At 37.5% G+C, this 17,421-nt stretch overlaps 1 protein-coding gene across 3 annotated transcripts; it reads right to left on the bottom strand.

The window, feature by feature from the left end:
- Window positions 1-727: 727 nt before the first annotated feature.
- Window positions 728-16,210, bottom strand: LOC116720499 (ADP-ribosylation factor-binding protein GGA3-like). 3 transcript variants are annotated; one of them, XM_032563800.1, is made up of 16 exons: window positions 16,020-16,210; window positions 13,033-13,117; window positions 12,591-12,666; window positions 11,625-11,723; window positions 10,875-10,998; window positions 10,645-10,745; window positions 10,488-10,568; window positions 10,277-10,414; window positions 8,991-9,174; window positions 8,704-8,874; window positions 8,549-8,616; window positions 8,341-8,453; window positions 4,237-4,385; window positions 3,775-3,944; window positions 3,040-3,150; window positions 728-2,029 (listed from the first exon to the last, which is right to left on the bottom strand). In XM_032563800.1, exons 1-16 carry the CDS (start codon window positions 16,060-16,062, stop codon window positions 1,916-1,918), a joined length of 1,827 nt encoding a protein of 608 aa, XP_032419691.1. In that variant the 5' UTR covers window positions 16,063-16,210; the 3' UTR covers window positions 728-1,915. The 3 variants fall into 3 exon arrangements, with proteins under 3 accessions (XP_032419691.1, XP_032419690.1, XP_032419692.1); XM_032563799.1 differs by having other exon boundaries at window positions 8,964-9,174; window positions 16,020-16,208; XM_032563801.1 differs by lacking the exon at window positions 12,591-12,666 and having other exon boundaries at window positions 8,964-9,174; window positions 16,020-16,208.
- Window positions 16,211-17,421: the final 1,211 nt, after the last annotated feature.

Raw genomic sequence — 17,421 nt, 5'->3', positions numbered from 1 at the left:
GAAAGTAACACCAGCTAATAAACACTGTTTATTAGTGTAAACATTTAGTGTTAAAGCTAAATGCTTTAACACTGAATGTTAAAGCATTTAGTGTTTTATCAGTAAACAACTTAATAAGCAAATAAGTTCATAAGTTTGATATCTTATATTTCCCCAAACGGTGGCAGCAGTCAACATCAGGAAGAGATTAACCTAGTATTAGTGTAACAACTCTAAAAATAATTTAGAAATTGTTTTTCCATGTGTAATAGCATTTAGTTTATTATTCAATGTTATTTTGTATATCTTTAAACATATATAAAATTATACCAGCTTGGTACTCTTGGGAGCCCTAGAAGCTGCTTAGCTTGCATATGCCCTGGGCCGGCACTGACAATGAGGGTTGACTTTACTTGACTTTGTAATGTACAAATCTAAGAGAATTTATTCCATATTTTCATATCTCTTGAAGGTTTTCTTTTCATTGTTGATGTCAACGTCAATTTATTTATAAAGCACTATTTATACAGCAAAAGTGCTGCACAATATTTTTGAAATACTGTGCAATATTCCTGTATGCAATATACACTTTGAAATGGTCAAATGATCCAATAAAATGAGACTAATATCAGAGATTTTGGATGAAAAAATTAAAAAGGGAAACTTTATATCAATAAAGAATCAATTTGCAAATTTTGTTACAATATCAGACTACATTGGACAAAAAAAAATTCAATAATAAAACAACTGATGGCCTATTATGCATTTATTAATAATCTAAAGTTTATAGAAGAAAAACAATGCACTGAGCTTTATATTTGTAAAACCACTGCCCTTTCATTGGCAAATTTCAGCTTCACCACACATGTGATTGCCAATAAGATAATACTACGGTGATGACAGCAACAGTGTTGTGGTTTGGCTGCAAATATTTTAAGCAGTAAAAAAAAAAAAAAAAAAAAAAAAGGAAATAAAGGAAATGAGTTTACACAGGGGGTAAAGAGTCGCGATAATTACCAGTTCTGACACACTTACAGAATTTCACAGTTTTACCTCATTTTCTTTTTTTTTTCAGATTTTTCTCAACTCTTAATTTCTTAAATTTTATACGGTTTTAAGGAACAAATGATAAGAAAGTAACATACTTTCCCACCATTATGAAACACCAGAATTTCTCAGTAAATGCACGTTTTGTATAGTAGGGACATGAAAAAGTTTTAATGTGCACATCTATAACCAGTGACTTGTATGTATACCATATTAAAAGAATAGGTCAAAACATGAAGCAACAGCCACAGCAGTAGCAGAAGAATTCACAGCTGGATAAAAAAGCCCATAGAGCTCATAAGAACAACAATTAAGGCATTTCTAAATTTTAAAACAGCTTAAACAGTTTCTATTATTGCCTAATAAATATTGATGGTTGAATTTTATTCCAGACTTGTTTACAAAGAGGTCTAATGTTCATCAAGCAGTAATTTAAACAAGGCGCAGACATTCATAAGGCTAATAAAACACCATGTGGGTGAGGTTTTGCCGCAGCCTGTGAACTGAGATGCGCCGTCTTGTGGTCTGTGGGCTGCATTCCAGATGAGCTACAGATAATTTGTTTTGATTTATATCAATCTAATAAAAATCTAAAATCCCTACAAGACAAGTGAATAGGAAGCCACAGATTGAATTCAACAGAGCGTTTTTGTGCTTTCAACATAACAAAAAGCAGTGACTGTACCTTTAACACCTGAGAACTGAAGCACTAAACAGTTGAAAATTCATCGCTGCTGCATTACTGTATTCCACATGAACCTCACCCTCACTTTAGTGGCCTTGTTCTTTTCCCAGTTAGTTCATTTTGCTCCCTTTGCCTACATTGTTTGCATTTTAGCTCCAGCAGAGTGAGATTCTTGAGTTTGCGTAGTTTTTTTTTTTTTAATTTCTATTTTTGTCCAGTCAAAACTGTCCAGTCGGGAAAGGTCTCTATCTCTCCTGCTTCGACGAGCCGCCGGTCACCGTGCGTCAGGGTCAGCTTGTAGCGTAGCCGAACTTTACGCTGAAAGAATAGAAAAAAGAATTAAAAAAAAACAACAGATGTGTTATAATTATATAAATTCACACACAAGAAAAATATTGGTTGGAAAGTGACAAAACTTAATTTTTCCCCATATTACAGGATTTTATGAGATACAAATCATTCAAACCCGTTGCAAAATTTGCTTAATGGAAATACACCAATTTCAAAAAACAAATCACGTTTTTCAATGAAAAGGTTTTTGCATTAGGATGAGTTTTTTGGCTGTATCAAAATGAGTGTATTTAAAAAAAAACTGCAATGAAAACATTTTTTTCGCATCCCATGAGTCATGCTACCAACAACCGGATGCGACTACTGGAGGAAAAGACAAAAAAGACGACAGAAAGTGTTAGGAAGAGGATGGCGCGCCGTGTTTTCTTTTCTTTTATTTGACTTATCGCGTGAACAAACTTATTCACGTGTGAGTTTAATTGCATTTGTCAATTAATGAAAATAGATTGTCCACAAAGTTTTGGGCACATTTGGATTGGAAACGCAGCCATACTTTTGATTCAACTCAAATGTCCAGGCTTCTTGGGTGCAAATCAACCATTTCCCCACTGAGTGGCAATAAAGGTTATTTCTGCTCTCCTAATTCATTTGCATCCTTTTGCTAAAGCTATAATTTGTAGACAGGGTACAAAAAAAAAAAAAAAAACTGATATGTATACAAAACATGGAACATTAAAAAGTCTAAAATGTAACTTTAGAAAATTGGTGCTATAATGACATTACAGAGAGCGGACATTTCTCCAAAACTGACTGGTCAGAAAAGCTGGCAAGGACCTGAAAGGAACACAGAAGACATGCCACAGGAATATTACAACAATCTGTCATAATCTCTGAATCTCTCTCCAAAAAAAAAAAAAAAAAAAATCCAGAAGAATGAGAGGGCAGTAAAAATAAGCATTAAATTCTAATTTGTATACCAAGTGTTTGTATACTTTGGGTGAGCACAAACAGAAACAAACAGACTCTTTTCTACTCACACTTTCAGGATTGGCTAACAGTAGGACTTGTGAGACTGCAGGTGGAGGCAGCAGAGGGTTGTAAGGAGGAAGCCGAGTCTGGGAGGCCGGCTGAAGCTTCACCAGCATGCTCTGAAGTAAGAGTTAACGTCACAATCAGCAATGTTCTCAGTCCAGGAATAAAGATTAGAATATGGATGACCAAAAAGAAGTAGGACAAAACAAAACAAAGAAAAATATTCGAGGCAGTTTTAAGACTTTTGCTGCATTTATTTATCCAGTCCTTGTACCAGTGGAGTATATTGTGCGGTGTGTGCTTAAAAAAAAACTGAATTTGGACAATTGTAAGACAAAAGACACCATAATAAGAAAGTTGAAACATTTTCAACATTTGTTGCTGTCACGGAAAACTTTTACGTTTCGCTATTGTGTCAAAGCGCTGCGGTGAATTAGGTCACCCTCCGCGAGACAGAGAGAGGCTTTAAGATCAAAACAGGTAGTTTGATTAATCTGCGTTATGTAATATTAACGCAATACATTTTTCATATTAATCAGATTAATTGACAACCCTAATTTATACTCACCTAAACTAACCGAACATACATGGTAAGACAAGGAACTATGTCAGAGCAGCTTTAAAGACTCAACAACGAAGTAATGACTAAGTATTAACTCATTGAGAACTAGAAGACTTTAAGCTGATAGACGCCATCACCATTTTGGATTTAACAGTGTGACCCGTTTTATTTTTTTTACCATAGGGACAGCGACTTGAAACACGAAATCCTTCACGTCGAGTGCAGATGTGTTCACTGCAGACATGACGGCCACCGCCACACCTGGATGACCTGTCGGACAGTCTTTGGCAAAATGGAGGGACACGTGGATCCCAGCCGTGTTGTACAACGTGACTGGCTCCAGTTGACCTACAACACATAAAAAAAAGAAAAAAAAAGACAGATGAAAAAAATTCTGAAATACAAAAACTGAACTTGTAAATTACTGAAGTCACAAGGCAAATATTGTACTGGCAAAAGAAATTAATTCTGGTGTTTTTTACAATCTTTTTACAATTTGGATTTTGTAAACAATAGAGCAGTCTGCGCCGCTTCGCTTTGTATTCAGGAGGAAGATAAGATCATTTACACGTTTAAACCCTAAACTCTTCGGAGAGTTTTAGTTCTTAGCTGCAAACTGTGTAAACCAGAGGAGACGTACTGAATCTGATAGTTTCTAAAGGAACAAAGATGTCCTTCAGCGATGGAGACGGATGGCGGCTCTCCTGCAGTATGAGCGGTGATCCAAAGTCTTTATTTGGTTGCTTATGCGATCCCGATCCAGGGAGCTGCTTAGTCGGGGAGTTTGACCTGATAGCACAAAAGGTAACAGTAAAAATCGAAGCAGAGCATGTGATATTGCGAGTGGAATTACTCATTTTGTTCATACGGTATACACTTTTGTTTTTGCATGCTATTTGTTAACTAATTCTATGGTCATTTTTAAACATGAATGTTATAAAACTAAAAATGAGACATTTGAAAATGTTCTGCAACCAGTCTTTGTGAGTTTGAGTTATTTTGCAAAGCAAAAATGGGTTTAAGAATAAGTCAGTTTCCAAATGTGTAAAGCTGGTAGAGACATAAGCCAAAAGATGCGCAACTGTAACAGCAGTGCAAAGATGTTCCACAGAGGGTTGACTCAGTGGAACTAAATACAAATCCATGAAACACATATTATTATTTTAAATATTTATAAACCATCAATCAATCAAATTTTATTTGTATAGCACATTTCAGCAGCAAGGCATTTCAAAGTGCTTTATATCATAACAAACACAAAGTCATGCAACATAGAATCAACAATAAAAACATTCCATTAAGTCAAGTGCCATCGTTAAATTCGTAATTGATTACGTTTCAAATAAACTCTATAACAGGTGGGATTTTAGTCAAGATTTAAAGGCACTCAGTTTTTCAGCTGTTTTACAGTTTTCTGGAAGTTTGTTCCAGATTTGTGGTGCATAGATGCTGAAAGCTGCTTCTCCTCGTTTGGCTCTGGTTCTGGGGATGCAGAGCAGAACCAGAACCAGAAGACCTGAGAGGTTCTGGAAGGTTGATGCAACAACAGCAGATCTTTAATGTATTGTGGTGCTAAGCCGTTCAGTGATTTATAAACTAACAACAGTATTTTAAAGTCTATTCTCTGAGCTACAGGGAGCCAGTGGAGGGACTTTAAACTGGTGTTATGTGCTCCATCTTCCTGGTTTTAGTGAGAACGCGAGCAGCAGCATTCTGGATCAGCTGCAGCTGTTTGATTGATTTGTTGGACAGACCTGTGAAGACGCTGTTGCAATAATCAATACGACTGAAGATGAACGCATGAATAAGTTTCTCTAGATCTGGCTGAGACATTAGTCCTTTAATCCTGGAAATGTTCTTCAGGTGATAGAAGGCCGACTTTGTAACTGTCTTTATGTGGCTCTGGAGGTTCAGGTCAGAGTCCATCACTACTCCCAGGTTTCGGGCTGATCGCTGGTTTTCAGTTGTAATAACTGAAGCTGTGCATTGACTCTAGATTGTTCCTCTTTAGGTCCAAAAATAACAACTTCAGTTTTGTTTCTGTTCAGCTGGAGAAAGTTTTGGCACATCCACACATTTATCTGTTCTAAGCATCTGTTCAGTGATTGGATGGGGTCAAAGGTCACCTGGTGACATCGTAATGTAGAGCTGTGTGTCATCTGCATAGTTATGGTAGCTAATATTATTTCCTGTTATAACCTGAGCTAGTGGGAGCATATAAACATTGAATAAAAGGGTCCTAGGATTGAACCTTGGGGTACCCCACATGTGACCTTTGACCTCTTTGATAAGAAGAGGTCAATTGAAACAAAGAAATCCCTGTTCTTTATGTAGGATTCAAACCAGTTAAGCACTGGACAGGAGAGTCCGACCCAACTCTCCAGTCGATTCAGTAATATGTCATGGTCAACAGTGTCAAAAGCTGCACTGAGGTCCAACAGAACCAGCACTGTGGTTCTCCCACAGTCCGTATTTATATGGATGTCATTGAACACTTTTACGAGGGCGGTCTCTGTGCTGTGGTGAGCACGAAAACCAGACTGGAAGGAGTCAAAGCGGTTGGTTATCGTTAGGAATCTATTTAATTGTTTACAGAGAGTTTTTTCAATAACTTTGCTGATGAATGGGAGGTTGGAGATCAGCCTGTAATTCTGCAGTAGTGATTTGTCCAGATTGTTCTTTTTATCAGTGGTTTGATTACTACTGTTTTCAAAGCCTGGGGGAAAACGCCTGATGAGAGCGATGAGTTTACTATTTGGATCAGATCAGCAGCAATAACAGGCAGGACTTTCTTAAAGAAATGTGTGGGTAAAACATCCAGACAGCAGGAACTGGAGCTTAGTTGACTTATAATTTCCTCTAGGGTTTTATGATTAAGGAGTTAAAATTGTGTCATTTTTCCTGTATTTGTTTTGTTTGGCCACAGCATTGATACTGACTTTATAGTGGATGTGCAGATTAATCCTCTGATTTTTTTGCATTTTCTCTGAAAAGAAGCTGGAAAACTTGTTGCAGGCTGCATTAGATTGAAATTCAGGTGGTAACGTCATAAGAGGGTTTGTGAGCCTGTCAACTGTTGCAAATAAAGTTTGAGCATCGTTAATGTTTTTGTTTATGACATCTATAAAGAAAGCCTTTCTTTATAGATGTCATAATAAACGTGAAGTTGAGTTTTACGCCATTTTCGTTCGGCCCTACAACAGAGTTGTCTTGCAGATTGAACTGTTTGTGCATTTCTCCATGGAGATTTCTTCTTACCAGACACAACCTTTAATGGAGGCAATGTAATCAATGATATCTGAAACTTTAGACTGAAAATCATCTACCAACCTATCTACATCATTACAACTATAGAACTATTCCTTCCACTTCACATTTATTAGATATTCTGTCTTTATCCATCACTACAAAATGTGAAAGGTTCAAGATGTGTGAATAACTGCCCATGGGACTACAACAAAAGCATTTTATTTCTATTTATACTTGGCTGTTTAAAGCTGATGTTTAAAGCAACCTTTATTTAGAAACTGACAACTCATTGGTTTATGAAGTGGAACAAACGTCTGGTAAGGAGAGATTTGAGAAACAGAGAGAAAAAGAGAGGAAAATACACCATCACAAAGCATTAGGTAGGGTTGCACAGTATCAGAAAAGAACTGGTTGCAGCACTATTGCTGGATGTTGAGATCACAATTACTCAAATTAATCAGGTGATTCATTTGTTGAGTTACCACTGAACTGTCTCAAATTTATAGGCTCTCATTTATGTTGTAAGATTACATAAGCTTTTAAAGGGGCACCGTTATGTATTTTACAGTGCCAGTTTATAGCACAATCAAGTAACTACGTTAAAGTAAGTTGTTATAAAAATGCTTTATATATCAAACATGACTTTAAACAAATTTGACTTGGTTATTTACACTTTGAAATTGTGCCTCTGTCTCTTTTAAAGCTCCCTCTCTTTCTGAAACATCACTCCTCCATTAACCCTTTAATAACCTTTTCACCAGCATTGCACTGAAAAGCAGCTTGTATAATTGCTGCTGACTAGACTGAAGGAGCTGAGTGGGGGAGTTGTGCGGAAGGGCTGCTCTGAGAGGCGGAAGCTCAGAAACTGCAGTTCTGAGGAGGATCTGCGCCTCGAAGGCGGGGCTAGGTCCAACCAGGCGATTGGCACAGCTGAATGGTTGCCATGAGAGATTAAAGGATTTCTCAAACGTACATAAAAGTATTAAATCAACACTCCAGGTATGTTTATGATGAGGGCATAACATTATAACATGATGTAACACTCAAAAAAGTAGGTTTTACGTAATACTGCCCCTTTAAGGGTGATTAGCAGTGTTATTCTTCCACACTTACATTCTACATGTAGGCCTAAAAGTTCACTTTTGGTTCCAGAGCAACTTTGTCCACATGTCTGCTGGGATTCCTACATGGCTTATAGGAAATGCCAATTCAATTCAATTAAAAATAATTGTTATTGATCCCAAAGGGAAATTAAATGTTGTTGTAACTCATATTATCCGAGGTTCTTCTAGTAGCTATTGTAGAGGATGATGTCTGTAGGAAGCAGGAAGGAGGAAGGAGCTCCTTTAGTGGTCTGTATTACAGCACATTTGAAGAAGCCTCTGACTGAGGACACTCTGCTTTAGGTTGACCCTGTTTCTCTAAAAATAAGACAGGACTCCTTAGAGGTTTCTGTCAACAATGACTCCAGGTATTGTTGACAGTCTTTTCTTACCAGGTGTTCGTCCCGTCTGATGAATCATTGTTTCCATCACCTCCACGGGCTCTCAGGAAAATTTCTCTCCCTCCATTCTGATTACCATTAGTCATCTGAAAGCCTTTGTCAATCTAAAAAATAATAGCAAACACTTTTGTTATGCCATCTTATAATAATAGAAAGATATGCTTAAATCTTTATCTTTAGACTTATATTGAGATTTCACCTGCATTAGTTCCTCATAATATGACTTTGGATTCTGCTGGATTTGCTTCGTGTCTAAATCATCAAACTCTGTAATTTACACAACATGACTATAAATAAGGCATGGTCTTCCTAATCATTGATATGTTGCAATAAATGCTCCAAATGACATCTTACCAAAGTCCTGCTCTGGTGCTGGAAAAAAGCTGTCCTCCAAATGAGAGTGGAAAACAGGCGAAGAAGATACAAACTGAGGCGATGAATCAGCTTTCCTTTGGATCTGTGGAGAGTCCAGAGCTGACAGGTCGATGAGATGATAGCTCTTAATCTCTCTGCGGTTCGTCGAACCTGAACAAACATGAAAACAAAGTCTGTAGATATACAACAAAGGCAGACCCAGAAGTACCAGTAACAACAAACACCAAATCAGGTCTTACTGATGCTTTTGCTTGTCACTTCTTCACTTTTACTTCTTGATCTTCCCAAGTTACAGGTTCCTTTCGCCATCACGTCTTTGTAGGCATTCACTGCCAGGGTCAGCTCGTCATTCGCCGCCAGGATCTGCGCTAGAGCCGCGTCGTCGTCCGTCGTGTCGCTGGCCAGCCTGAACAAGCTGGGCCGCAGTCGGTCACATCGCTCATAGAGCTCCTAGTTTATCACAGAGATTTAATGTTACAGGCAGGAGAGTTATACACACAGAGAGAGAGACAGACTGATCCAGGACAGACACTGAAAGTCCTGTTATATACTAAAGAAATAACATCCGACACTGGGAAGGAAGGAAAAACAAGAGGAAGAAAGCAAAGGAGGTAGGACAAAAGAAAGGAAATAAAGAAAGGACAAATAAAAGAAAGAAAGAACAAGAAAAGGATGAAAGCAAGGAAGGGCATAACGAAACAAAGAAGGAATGAAAAAAGGAAGGAAAAAGCAAGGGATACTATGCCTGTCAGTCAAAATATGATTCAGCAGTAAATCAATTAATCGCATGATAAATTAAAATGAGCTGAGTAATTTCCATTTGCATGATTTATTGATTTTCTCTTTTCTCACTTTCTACTAAAAACTGCATGATAAAAGTCTTCAGTTTGGTGCTTTGGTCTCAACTAACGTTTTTTTGAAAGACAATTCTGTTTACAGAAACGTCATAATTCCTTCTATTTGTCGTTTCTGTTGTTTTGTTTATTTATTTTGGATATCTTCCAGTTTAAATGTTCATTAGACTTTAAAAGTTTATTGATCTTTGAGAATGCATTATTGTGCCATTTATTACTTAAAAATGGTCCTAAAACAATGACACTATCGTTTATCGTGATAACTACTGGGACAAAGTATATTCAGCAAAATGTGTTGCTGTAACCGGCCGAAAAATCAAAATCAAAATCCCATGCTTTACCAGAAGAAGCAAAATGAACTTCCTCGGCAGATGCCTGACCCCAATCCTTCCGAATATTTATGGTCATCGGAAAAATGATAAAATCCAAAACATTCTTGAAATCACAAGACGCTGGAACAATGACAGATCACACAGGGATATCATGAGACTGAAGTGCTTTGGCTACATGTTTGTATGAAAAAAAAACAACTTAAAGCTGCAGCGTGTAACTTTTGTAAACATTGTGGGTTTTTTTGTTTTTTTTTTGCCTATTTGACAGATAAACTGAATAAAATAAAAACTGAGCGTCTTCGCCTTCCCTGCCTTGCTGTTCCATCTGGATCCAGATTGAAACCTGGACCAGTTCCTCCAGCGTACCTTCACGTCGTCGCTGGGCTGTAATGACGTTCCAGTCACTATTTGCTGCTCCAGTATTTCTCTGAGCTGCTTAGTGCTGCTATCCACCTCCGCTAGAGTTGACTCGCGCTTTGCCACTTTCTCAGCCCTTTCCTGCTCCTATAAACACACACCGATAGCAATCAGTTCAGACAATCATCAAGCCAGCCAGCAGCACCACCTCACTCCTCACCTCTTTCATTGTGCTTTTAATGAGCCTGTTGGCCGTTTCCAGGTCTTCTGGACGGCCACTTTTCAATAATCTTTCTAGGAGCTGATAAAGAGCAGACATATTAGCTACATGAACATTCAAAAGGCATATACGTAACTATACATTGTCAGACGCTCACCTTGGCTTTATCCTCCTGATCAAAAACGGATTCTGTGGTTCTTTGAGGGGGAGGAGGCATGATTAGTGTGTCTGGTAGTTTCGGATCTATCTTTACGATACCTAAAATCGGAGAAAAGTAAAGCTTACATCATTTCAAAGATAGAAACATATTTAAATTAAGTGATTTTTTTTTTTTAAAGCCAGCAATCGTAGTGTAACGATTTCCTGTGTGTTTGTGTTCTAGGTCACCTTGTTTCTTCAGCATGTTGTACGCTTCCTGAATCTTTGGTTCTTCTTTGAGCCACAGGGTCCAGCCATAGAGGACCTCTGTCACTCTGTCTTTAACTTTCTGTGGAGTACAGGTGCCAAGATACTGTAGAAAGAAACAAAGTAAAATAAAGATCTGACCTGGCATCGTTTTGCAATTAGATTTGGTTTGTCAATTTCATGCAACTCCTCCAGAAAAGCCAGATTTGTGGAGTGCAGCTCCTCCCGAGTTACCATGGATCTGCCATTTTGACCTACTGTTACAGAACATCAAACCAATTTAAACACAAGTAAACTGCTGTCAATCAAGTCCCTGTGCTATGATACAGCTTCTCCCACGAGAGAAGAGCCTGTAGTGAATAGTAAAACTAGTTAGCATGGCTGTTAGCAGAGCACACCATGTTTAAAACAAGGATTACATCTTTTTTTTCAGGTGCTTTAAAGGTAAACAAAATAATCTAAAGCAAAACTAGCTAGTTTAATGGCCAAATGTGGTGTTAAGAACTACTTGTCTAAATCTTCAAAGCTCATAGTACCAATAAAGCAGCTCACATAAAAAGAAATGCATGATGCTGCAGAGCTTGCATCTGATAAATTCTTAGCAAGAGAATTCTAAAAAAAATATATACATATATATCAAATATCATAGGAGGCTTATCACAGAAATTAGGATTCATAATGTGAATCGCAGCTGATTTCAATACTGAAAGATAAGTCTGTGGCAAGTGGTACCTTTGGTGTTAAGATTTTAATAAGCTCATTTAGAAAGCGAAACTTGGCAGCCTCGCTGTGGAACCTCTTCCCACAGTTGTTCATGCATGCCTCCAGAACCTGGAAAACACCAAAAAAGAAGAAGACAGAAAAAAGTGAAAATGAAAGAAAAGAAACAAGAAAGAATCAGATTTTTTTCATCGCTAACTTGCGGTTAACCACCCCTTACATGTCAGATGATATGAAGCGCATGACCCTTGAGATGTTGCGTTTCATGGCAACTTACTGACCGAAGCCCTGCGTAGGCTTCACAGTGGGTCTGAATGCAGATTTAATTGCCGATGTCTCACATTTTCACGTGGTTAAATTGTGAAATTACACATTTTACTCACAAGACCACCATCCCTCCCCTACAGTTAGCACAAAGACAACTGTTCTTTAAGTGAAGTGAGCACGTCTTTTATAGTAACTTTAAAAATGTGATGTCTAAGATGGTCCACTATTTAAACGGATGAACACTATATAAACCAAACAGGACCAATTTGTTTAGAGATTAAAAGGGGAAGAATTTACATTTAAAGAAAATAAACAAAGGAATTTTTAAAATAGGAATTTAGCAAAGATAAATGCCTTTTTTGGTATTAAAACATGCTACAAAGTATCAAAAGAAAGACACATTTGGCAGATTTTGATTGAATTAAAAAAAAACAAATTCTAAAGGTTTGTTACTGACAGAGGCAGTTCCCCTAGAGACATAAAACACACTGCATTGTTTTTTCTGTTTTTATTTTCATTTTAACAAAAATCTGAATGTCAATAAGTATTTATACCCTTACTGATAACCTTTTTTAGAAGCAATTATTGGCATTAGAGCAATCAAACGCTTTTAAACATTTGCTGAAATAATAATAAAAAATTACCATAAATCTGCCTGTGGGATGAATAATTGTAAGCCTACTAATCTGAGTAAAGAGTTTGAGTACTAACAGTGAGCGCCTGCAGAGCCTCCTTCTCCTGCGGGGACTGGACTTTATGGGCAAGAAGACGCAGAGCTATCTGAGGCCTGAAAAAAATAAAATAAAGCATGACATCACATTGAAACAAGTCACGTAGCAACTCTGTGCTTAGAAATTGCAATATATGCAAAAGAGAAGTGGGATCTGAATTCCTAAAAGACAGGAAAGGTCTCTGAATTTGCATTGTGAGACGAGTTCCCTCTCTTTTGACAGTTGCACCACCTCTAAGTGGTGCAACAGAAACTATGGTCAAAACCTGTGAAGCAACTGTTTCCCCCATGCCTTGGTGGCGAGGAAATAACCACCAAAAGCAACTGGTCTGCCCTCAAAACTCAAGCTGGTGCCTAAAACCAGCAGAGAGGCTCTGAGGCTAGCTAAAGTTTAAAAAATGAGAGGTAAAGAAAACTGCTTACCCATCGGTCTCTTGAATGACCAGCTTGTAGAAACCTTCGATGCAGTCCCATCTGTCCTCCTGATTATGTGGATCTGTAGCCTTGTCTGATCAAATTAGACAAAATAAGTGAGTTGAGTACAAAAAGACGACTAATTACTGAGCATAAAAGACAAATACAGATGCGTTTTACGACAAAATTCTCCAAGCGGCGTTCTGTCTGTTAGTGCACTCGTTTCACCGGGTGGAAAACGGATCATCATCCTGATTTAAATCAGGGAAGGTTTGTGCTAGCTTTCTTGTTTAATACTCTGATTTAGTGTAGCCGATTCTCTTGATTCTTCTAAACTTTTTCCAACATCCCTGTCAGATTATTTTATAAACAGAGACGGATTAAATGTCAGTGCTTAACATCATGTACTTAATAAAGCTAACTAAAAATCTCTTAACCAAACAGAGCTTATTCAGTTTTCTTAAATCAAAAACTCAGAAAAGCAGAGTTTGAGGAAGTAAAAGTGTGCACAAATAATCAGGGAGTTGTACTTTTGGAGAGAGAAAAAAAAAAAAACTAAACAAAAAGGGTGTCTAAAAAGAAACATTTTAAGTCAATTGACATGACGCCGGCTCCGCCCCCATGCGGAAGTAGAGGAGTCCTCCGACAACCACATTGTTATTAACGGACCTCAATGCGTTGCCCCAGACATTTTTTGAGTCATTTTTGCCTTATAAACTAACACTGAGGCAAAGACGGCGGGCAAGAAAATTCTGTAACTAGTCCTACGTCAGGTCTGTAAGGCTATTAGCGGGAAATAACGGAGACATCAACGCTAAAGCCCAAGAGGAAAAATGAGGGACAAAAAAGTCTGATTGGATGTAAGTGTGAACGCTGCGGGACAAAATGGGTGAGTAATTACTTAAATAATACCTGCTTGTGAAAATCTGCCTTCAGGAAAATGCTTAGAAATAAACAGTATTATGAAACGGTGTTTAAATGCCAATATAGCAGTTAGCGCAGTCTGTTTCATGCTGCCATAGAGCTACCGTTTTAATCTACACGCATAAAATCCAGCATAATTACCTTCACCTATTGATCTGGAAATTATTAGATGTTTAGCATTGTTATTTTAATTTAACTGAGTTGTGTTTATTTGACGCTTAGCCGTTAGCCGTTAGCATGAAGCCTGAGCCGTTAGGAGCCCTGAGTCGTTAGCACGGAGCTATCAGTAAGTTTCGTTATGACAAAAAATGCGATGTTTACTACCGGTTACCTTCGTGGTGCAGGGCTGCAGTCCATGATCGATTTCTTGCGTTATTCCAGACTCCTTTTTATTTTGGAAATGTAATAAATTGTATTCCGCCCTCTGTATGTTCTGGGTAACGGTTGTTGGGATTGCATAAAACCCACTGACAACTTGGACCGTGATTTTCTATTATTTTCCTCAAAATCTCTCTGACTGCAGCATCTTTTCTATGATAGGTCAATATTGTCGAAGTACTGTACTTGGAACGCTGATTGGTCAGTTGCTGACAAGTGCCCTGGAATGATTGGGGGAGGATTGCTCTACGTCAGCATGGGGGCGGAGCCGGCGTCATGTCAATTCAGCGATGTTTGTCGCTGCATTGGCCGATACTAAACCTCAGATATCTTTATTGGTATCAGAAAAAAATTGATCGGTGAGTAAATATTTCTAAGTATTCCTCGGGATGTTCACAAGTGTGTTTGAAATATTACGACAATATGCATGAATCTTTTTTTTTTTTTTTAGGTATTAGTGGAAACAATTGATTGTTTATTTAGTCTATTGAATAGGAATAATGAACAAGAGCATTACTCTCAAAGTAAAATATGCTTTCTACCAGACTCCAGCTTTCAGAGGTTTACAGTCTTGTACTCCCATTTAAGGAGTTCAACAGAAACTCTATCCAAAGAGAGCCATGACTCAAAACCGTCCATCAAATCAATGGCATTTAAGTGAGATTATTCACAAATAGTCTTACGTTTTGGGAGAACTTTTAATCCAGTACTGTTTACATTACGAAATTAAGGCAGAGGATGACAGTTTATACTGGGCCTGTCCACTGGAGGTTTCTTCCTGTCAAAACGCAGTTGTTCCTTTTTGGTGTTACCACAGGCTTGCTTATTATGAGGGATTGCTGCAAAGTTAACGGCTGAATCAATTAGACAATTTTTTTTTACTGCTACGGTATGGTAAACTAAACTTGACTGCCAAGTATGTGATTCTATTAATATGTGTCCATGTTAATAGAAACTGTATGATTTGACATTTTTGTGTATGCATTAAGATTCGCTAATTTTTGGTAAAGTATTACAAAAATTCCTGTTAGACGAAAATGCTCATTTAAATCTACATAATACCGTTTTGAGTGTTGGTTCGATTTAAATGAACCAAATTGAATTAAATGAACTTTTAAAAAAAATTCAATTGTTTCGCAAACTAAGTTCAGTTTCTATTTAGATATTTTAATCTGAGGACTGAATGAAGGCATTCATGAATTTCTTCACTAGGTGTATTTAGTTACGGTAAATATGGTTTGTTTACTCTGTAAGCTGGGCTTACTTATGCACAAGTGCAGGAAACTACTGAAAACACGTTGAGTGGATTTCTTGTCGCCAGATATTAAACTAATAATTGAACTTGTTAGAGCTCGCGCACAGTCGGGTGGGGTGTCCGCTTCAGAACAAAACCGCTGGAGCGCTTCTCGGGCACGCGCGAGACCTCAACAACTTCCTGTCGAAGCGAAAAGTTTGTACTAAGACTACTTTTTTTAAAAACAAATTAAACTGATGTAAAGACAGCCAGACACGGCCGAGCATTAACCCGTACATAAAATGAGCTAGTGGGATCCCAGAGCTCAAATGCTGACGGTTAGTATGACGTTCAACAGCGACAGTTAGTGGGAGGTAAGTGACCAGATGCAAGCTAAGAGCTCCTGCACGAGCAGCTGAAAACAACAACTTAACTCTTTCTCTCGTTATTTTTAACTTACTGAGCCACGACTCAAAGGTGTCTCGGCTGTCATCACTCGCCATGGCCGCCCAAATTCCTCCGCCGGTCGGGAGACAGCTGCTGACCTGGGAGCGTCTGTCTGAGGGTTGAAGCGGAGGTGTCAAACAGTCGCTTGTTTATGGTGACATGTGACACTCACGCACCATCAGTCACACTTCTGCCGCTGCGACCAAGTTAACTGATACACCCTCCAACAAACTCCACCCCATTTTCGATTTAGACGAAAATGCTCGCCTAAATCTACGTAATACCGTAAAGCGTTCCTGTTGTTTTTTTTAAAAAAAAACATATTCTTCGTAAGAAGGTTTAAACCTCAAAAAGTGTATTTGTGTATTTTCTTTAAGTCTAAACAGAAAGAAGCATATTTGACGTGAAAAATAATATGCCCCTAAACTTTGACGATACGTAATAACAAAAACACAGTTTGCAAATTAAAGCATTTTTACTCTATATAACTTACAGATTACTGTCTCGGAATACAGCAGAAAGTTAAAAAAATATATATTGTCACCTTTCTAAAGTAATGGCAAAAATACTTTTGGCAAAAAATGACATAAGCCAATCTTTTTAGGAAGTTGACAATATAATAGAAATATTAATATACAGCAGTAATAGCAGCAATAACAGCAGTAGATATTTTTTGTGACATGCAAACCTGAAAGTGTGACATTTGTGTTCAGCCCTATTTAATGATAGCAATAAATAACATCCACACTTTCCTAATATATGATTTTTAAAAGTCATAGAAGTAAACCGAATCCTCCAGTGTGCAATATAATATCAGTATAAATGAAGCGATGTGGAGGACTTTTAGCAGAATATTAGTCAACAAACAACATGAAGACCAAGAAAGACCACAGGCAGGTCAGAGAGAAAGTTGTGTAGTAAAATGTTAAAACAATGAAATTTTAGTTTCCCATAATCATATAACATGTCTCCAAAATGAGGTTGGAGTCGCTTTAAAATAATAAAACAAACATATTTGAAGCTTTCAAAGCATGCCATCATTTGTACAAAAAGGCTTAGTAATCCTAATTCATGTAGATTTCTGAATTTGTAGATAGCAACAAAATTATCTCATTATTTTGGCCTTTAGAACAGGAAGGATTGTTTGTGTTACTCTTGAATGGCATAAAACAAGAAAACTTTAATCTGATTTAAAGCCAAAAAGTGAGGAAATAGCATGTTTTTTTTAAACTTTTACAGCAGATGTAAATACTTGGCATGCATCTGGAATGTCTTGCATGTTTTGAGATAAGAGCTTGAAATGCAACTACTGATACTAGTTTTTTTTTGTTGCTGTTGTGACCTGATCAGAAACTTAAAAAATAACTAAATAAAACAAAAATTAGATATATATATATATGAAAAAAAAGCAACCA

The sequence above is a fragment of the Xiphophorus hellerii genome, chromosome 5, assembly GCF_003331165.1.
Source record: "Xiphophorus hellerii strain 12219 chromosome 5, Xiphophorus_hellerii-4.1, whole genome shotgun sequence".
In the NCBI taxonomy this organism is placed as follows: Eukaryota; Metazoa; Chordata; class Actinopteri; order Cyprinodontiformes; family Poeciliidae; genus Xiphophorus; species Xiphophorus hellerii.
This window is presented reverse-complemented; position numbering and strand designations above follow the sequence as displayed.

Bases quoted from the DNA above. Each gene is read 5' to 3' on its own strand.
- LOC116720499 (XM_032563799.1), bottom strand. From the start codon at position 16,062: ATGGCGAGTGATGACAGCCGAGACACCTTTGAGTCGTGGCTCA. The intron at 10,569-10,644 runs GTGAGCGTCTGA...GCTCTTTATCAG, and splicing joins ATCAGGAGGATAAAGCCAAG to CTCCTAGAAAGATTATTGAA. The intron at 8,454-8,548 runs GTGAAATCTCAA...ATTATTTTTTAG, and splicing joins ATTATGAGGAACTAATGCAG to ATTGACAAAGGCTTTCAGAT.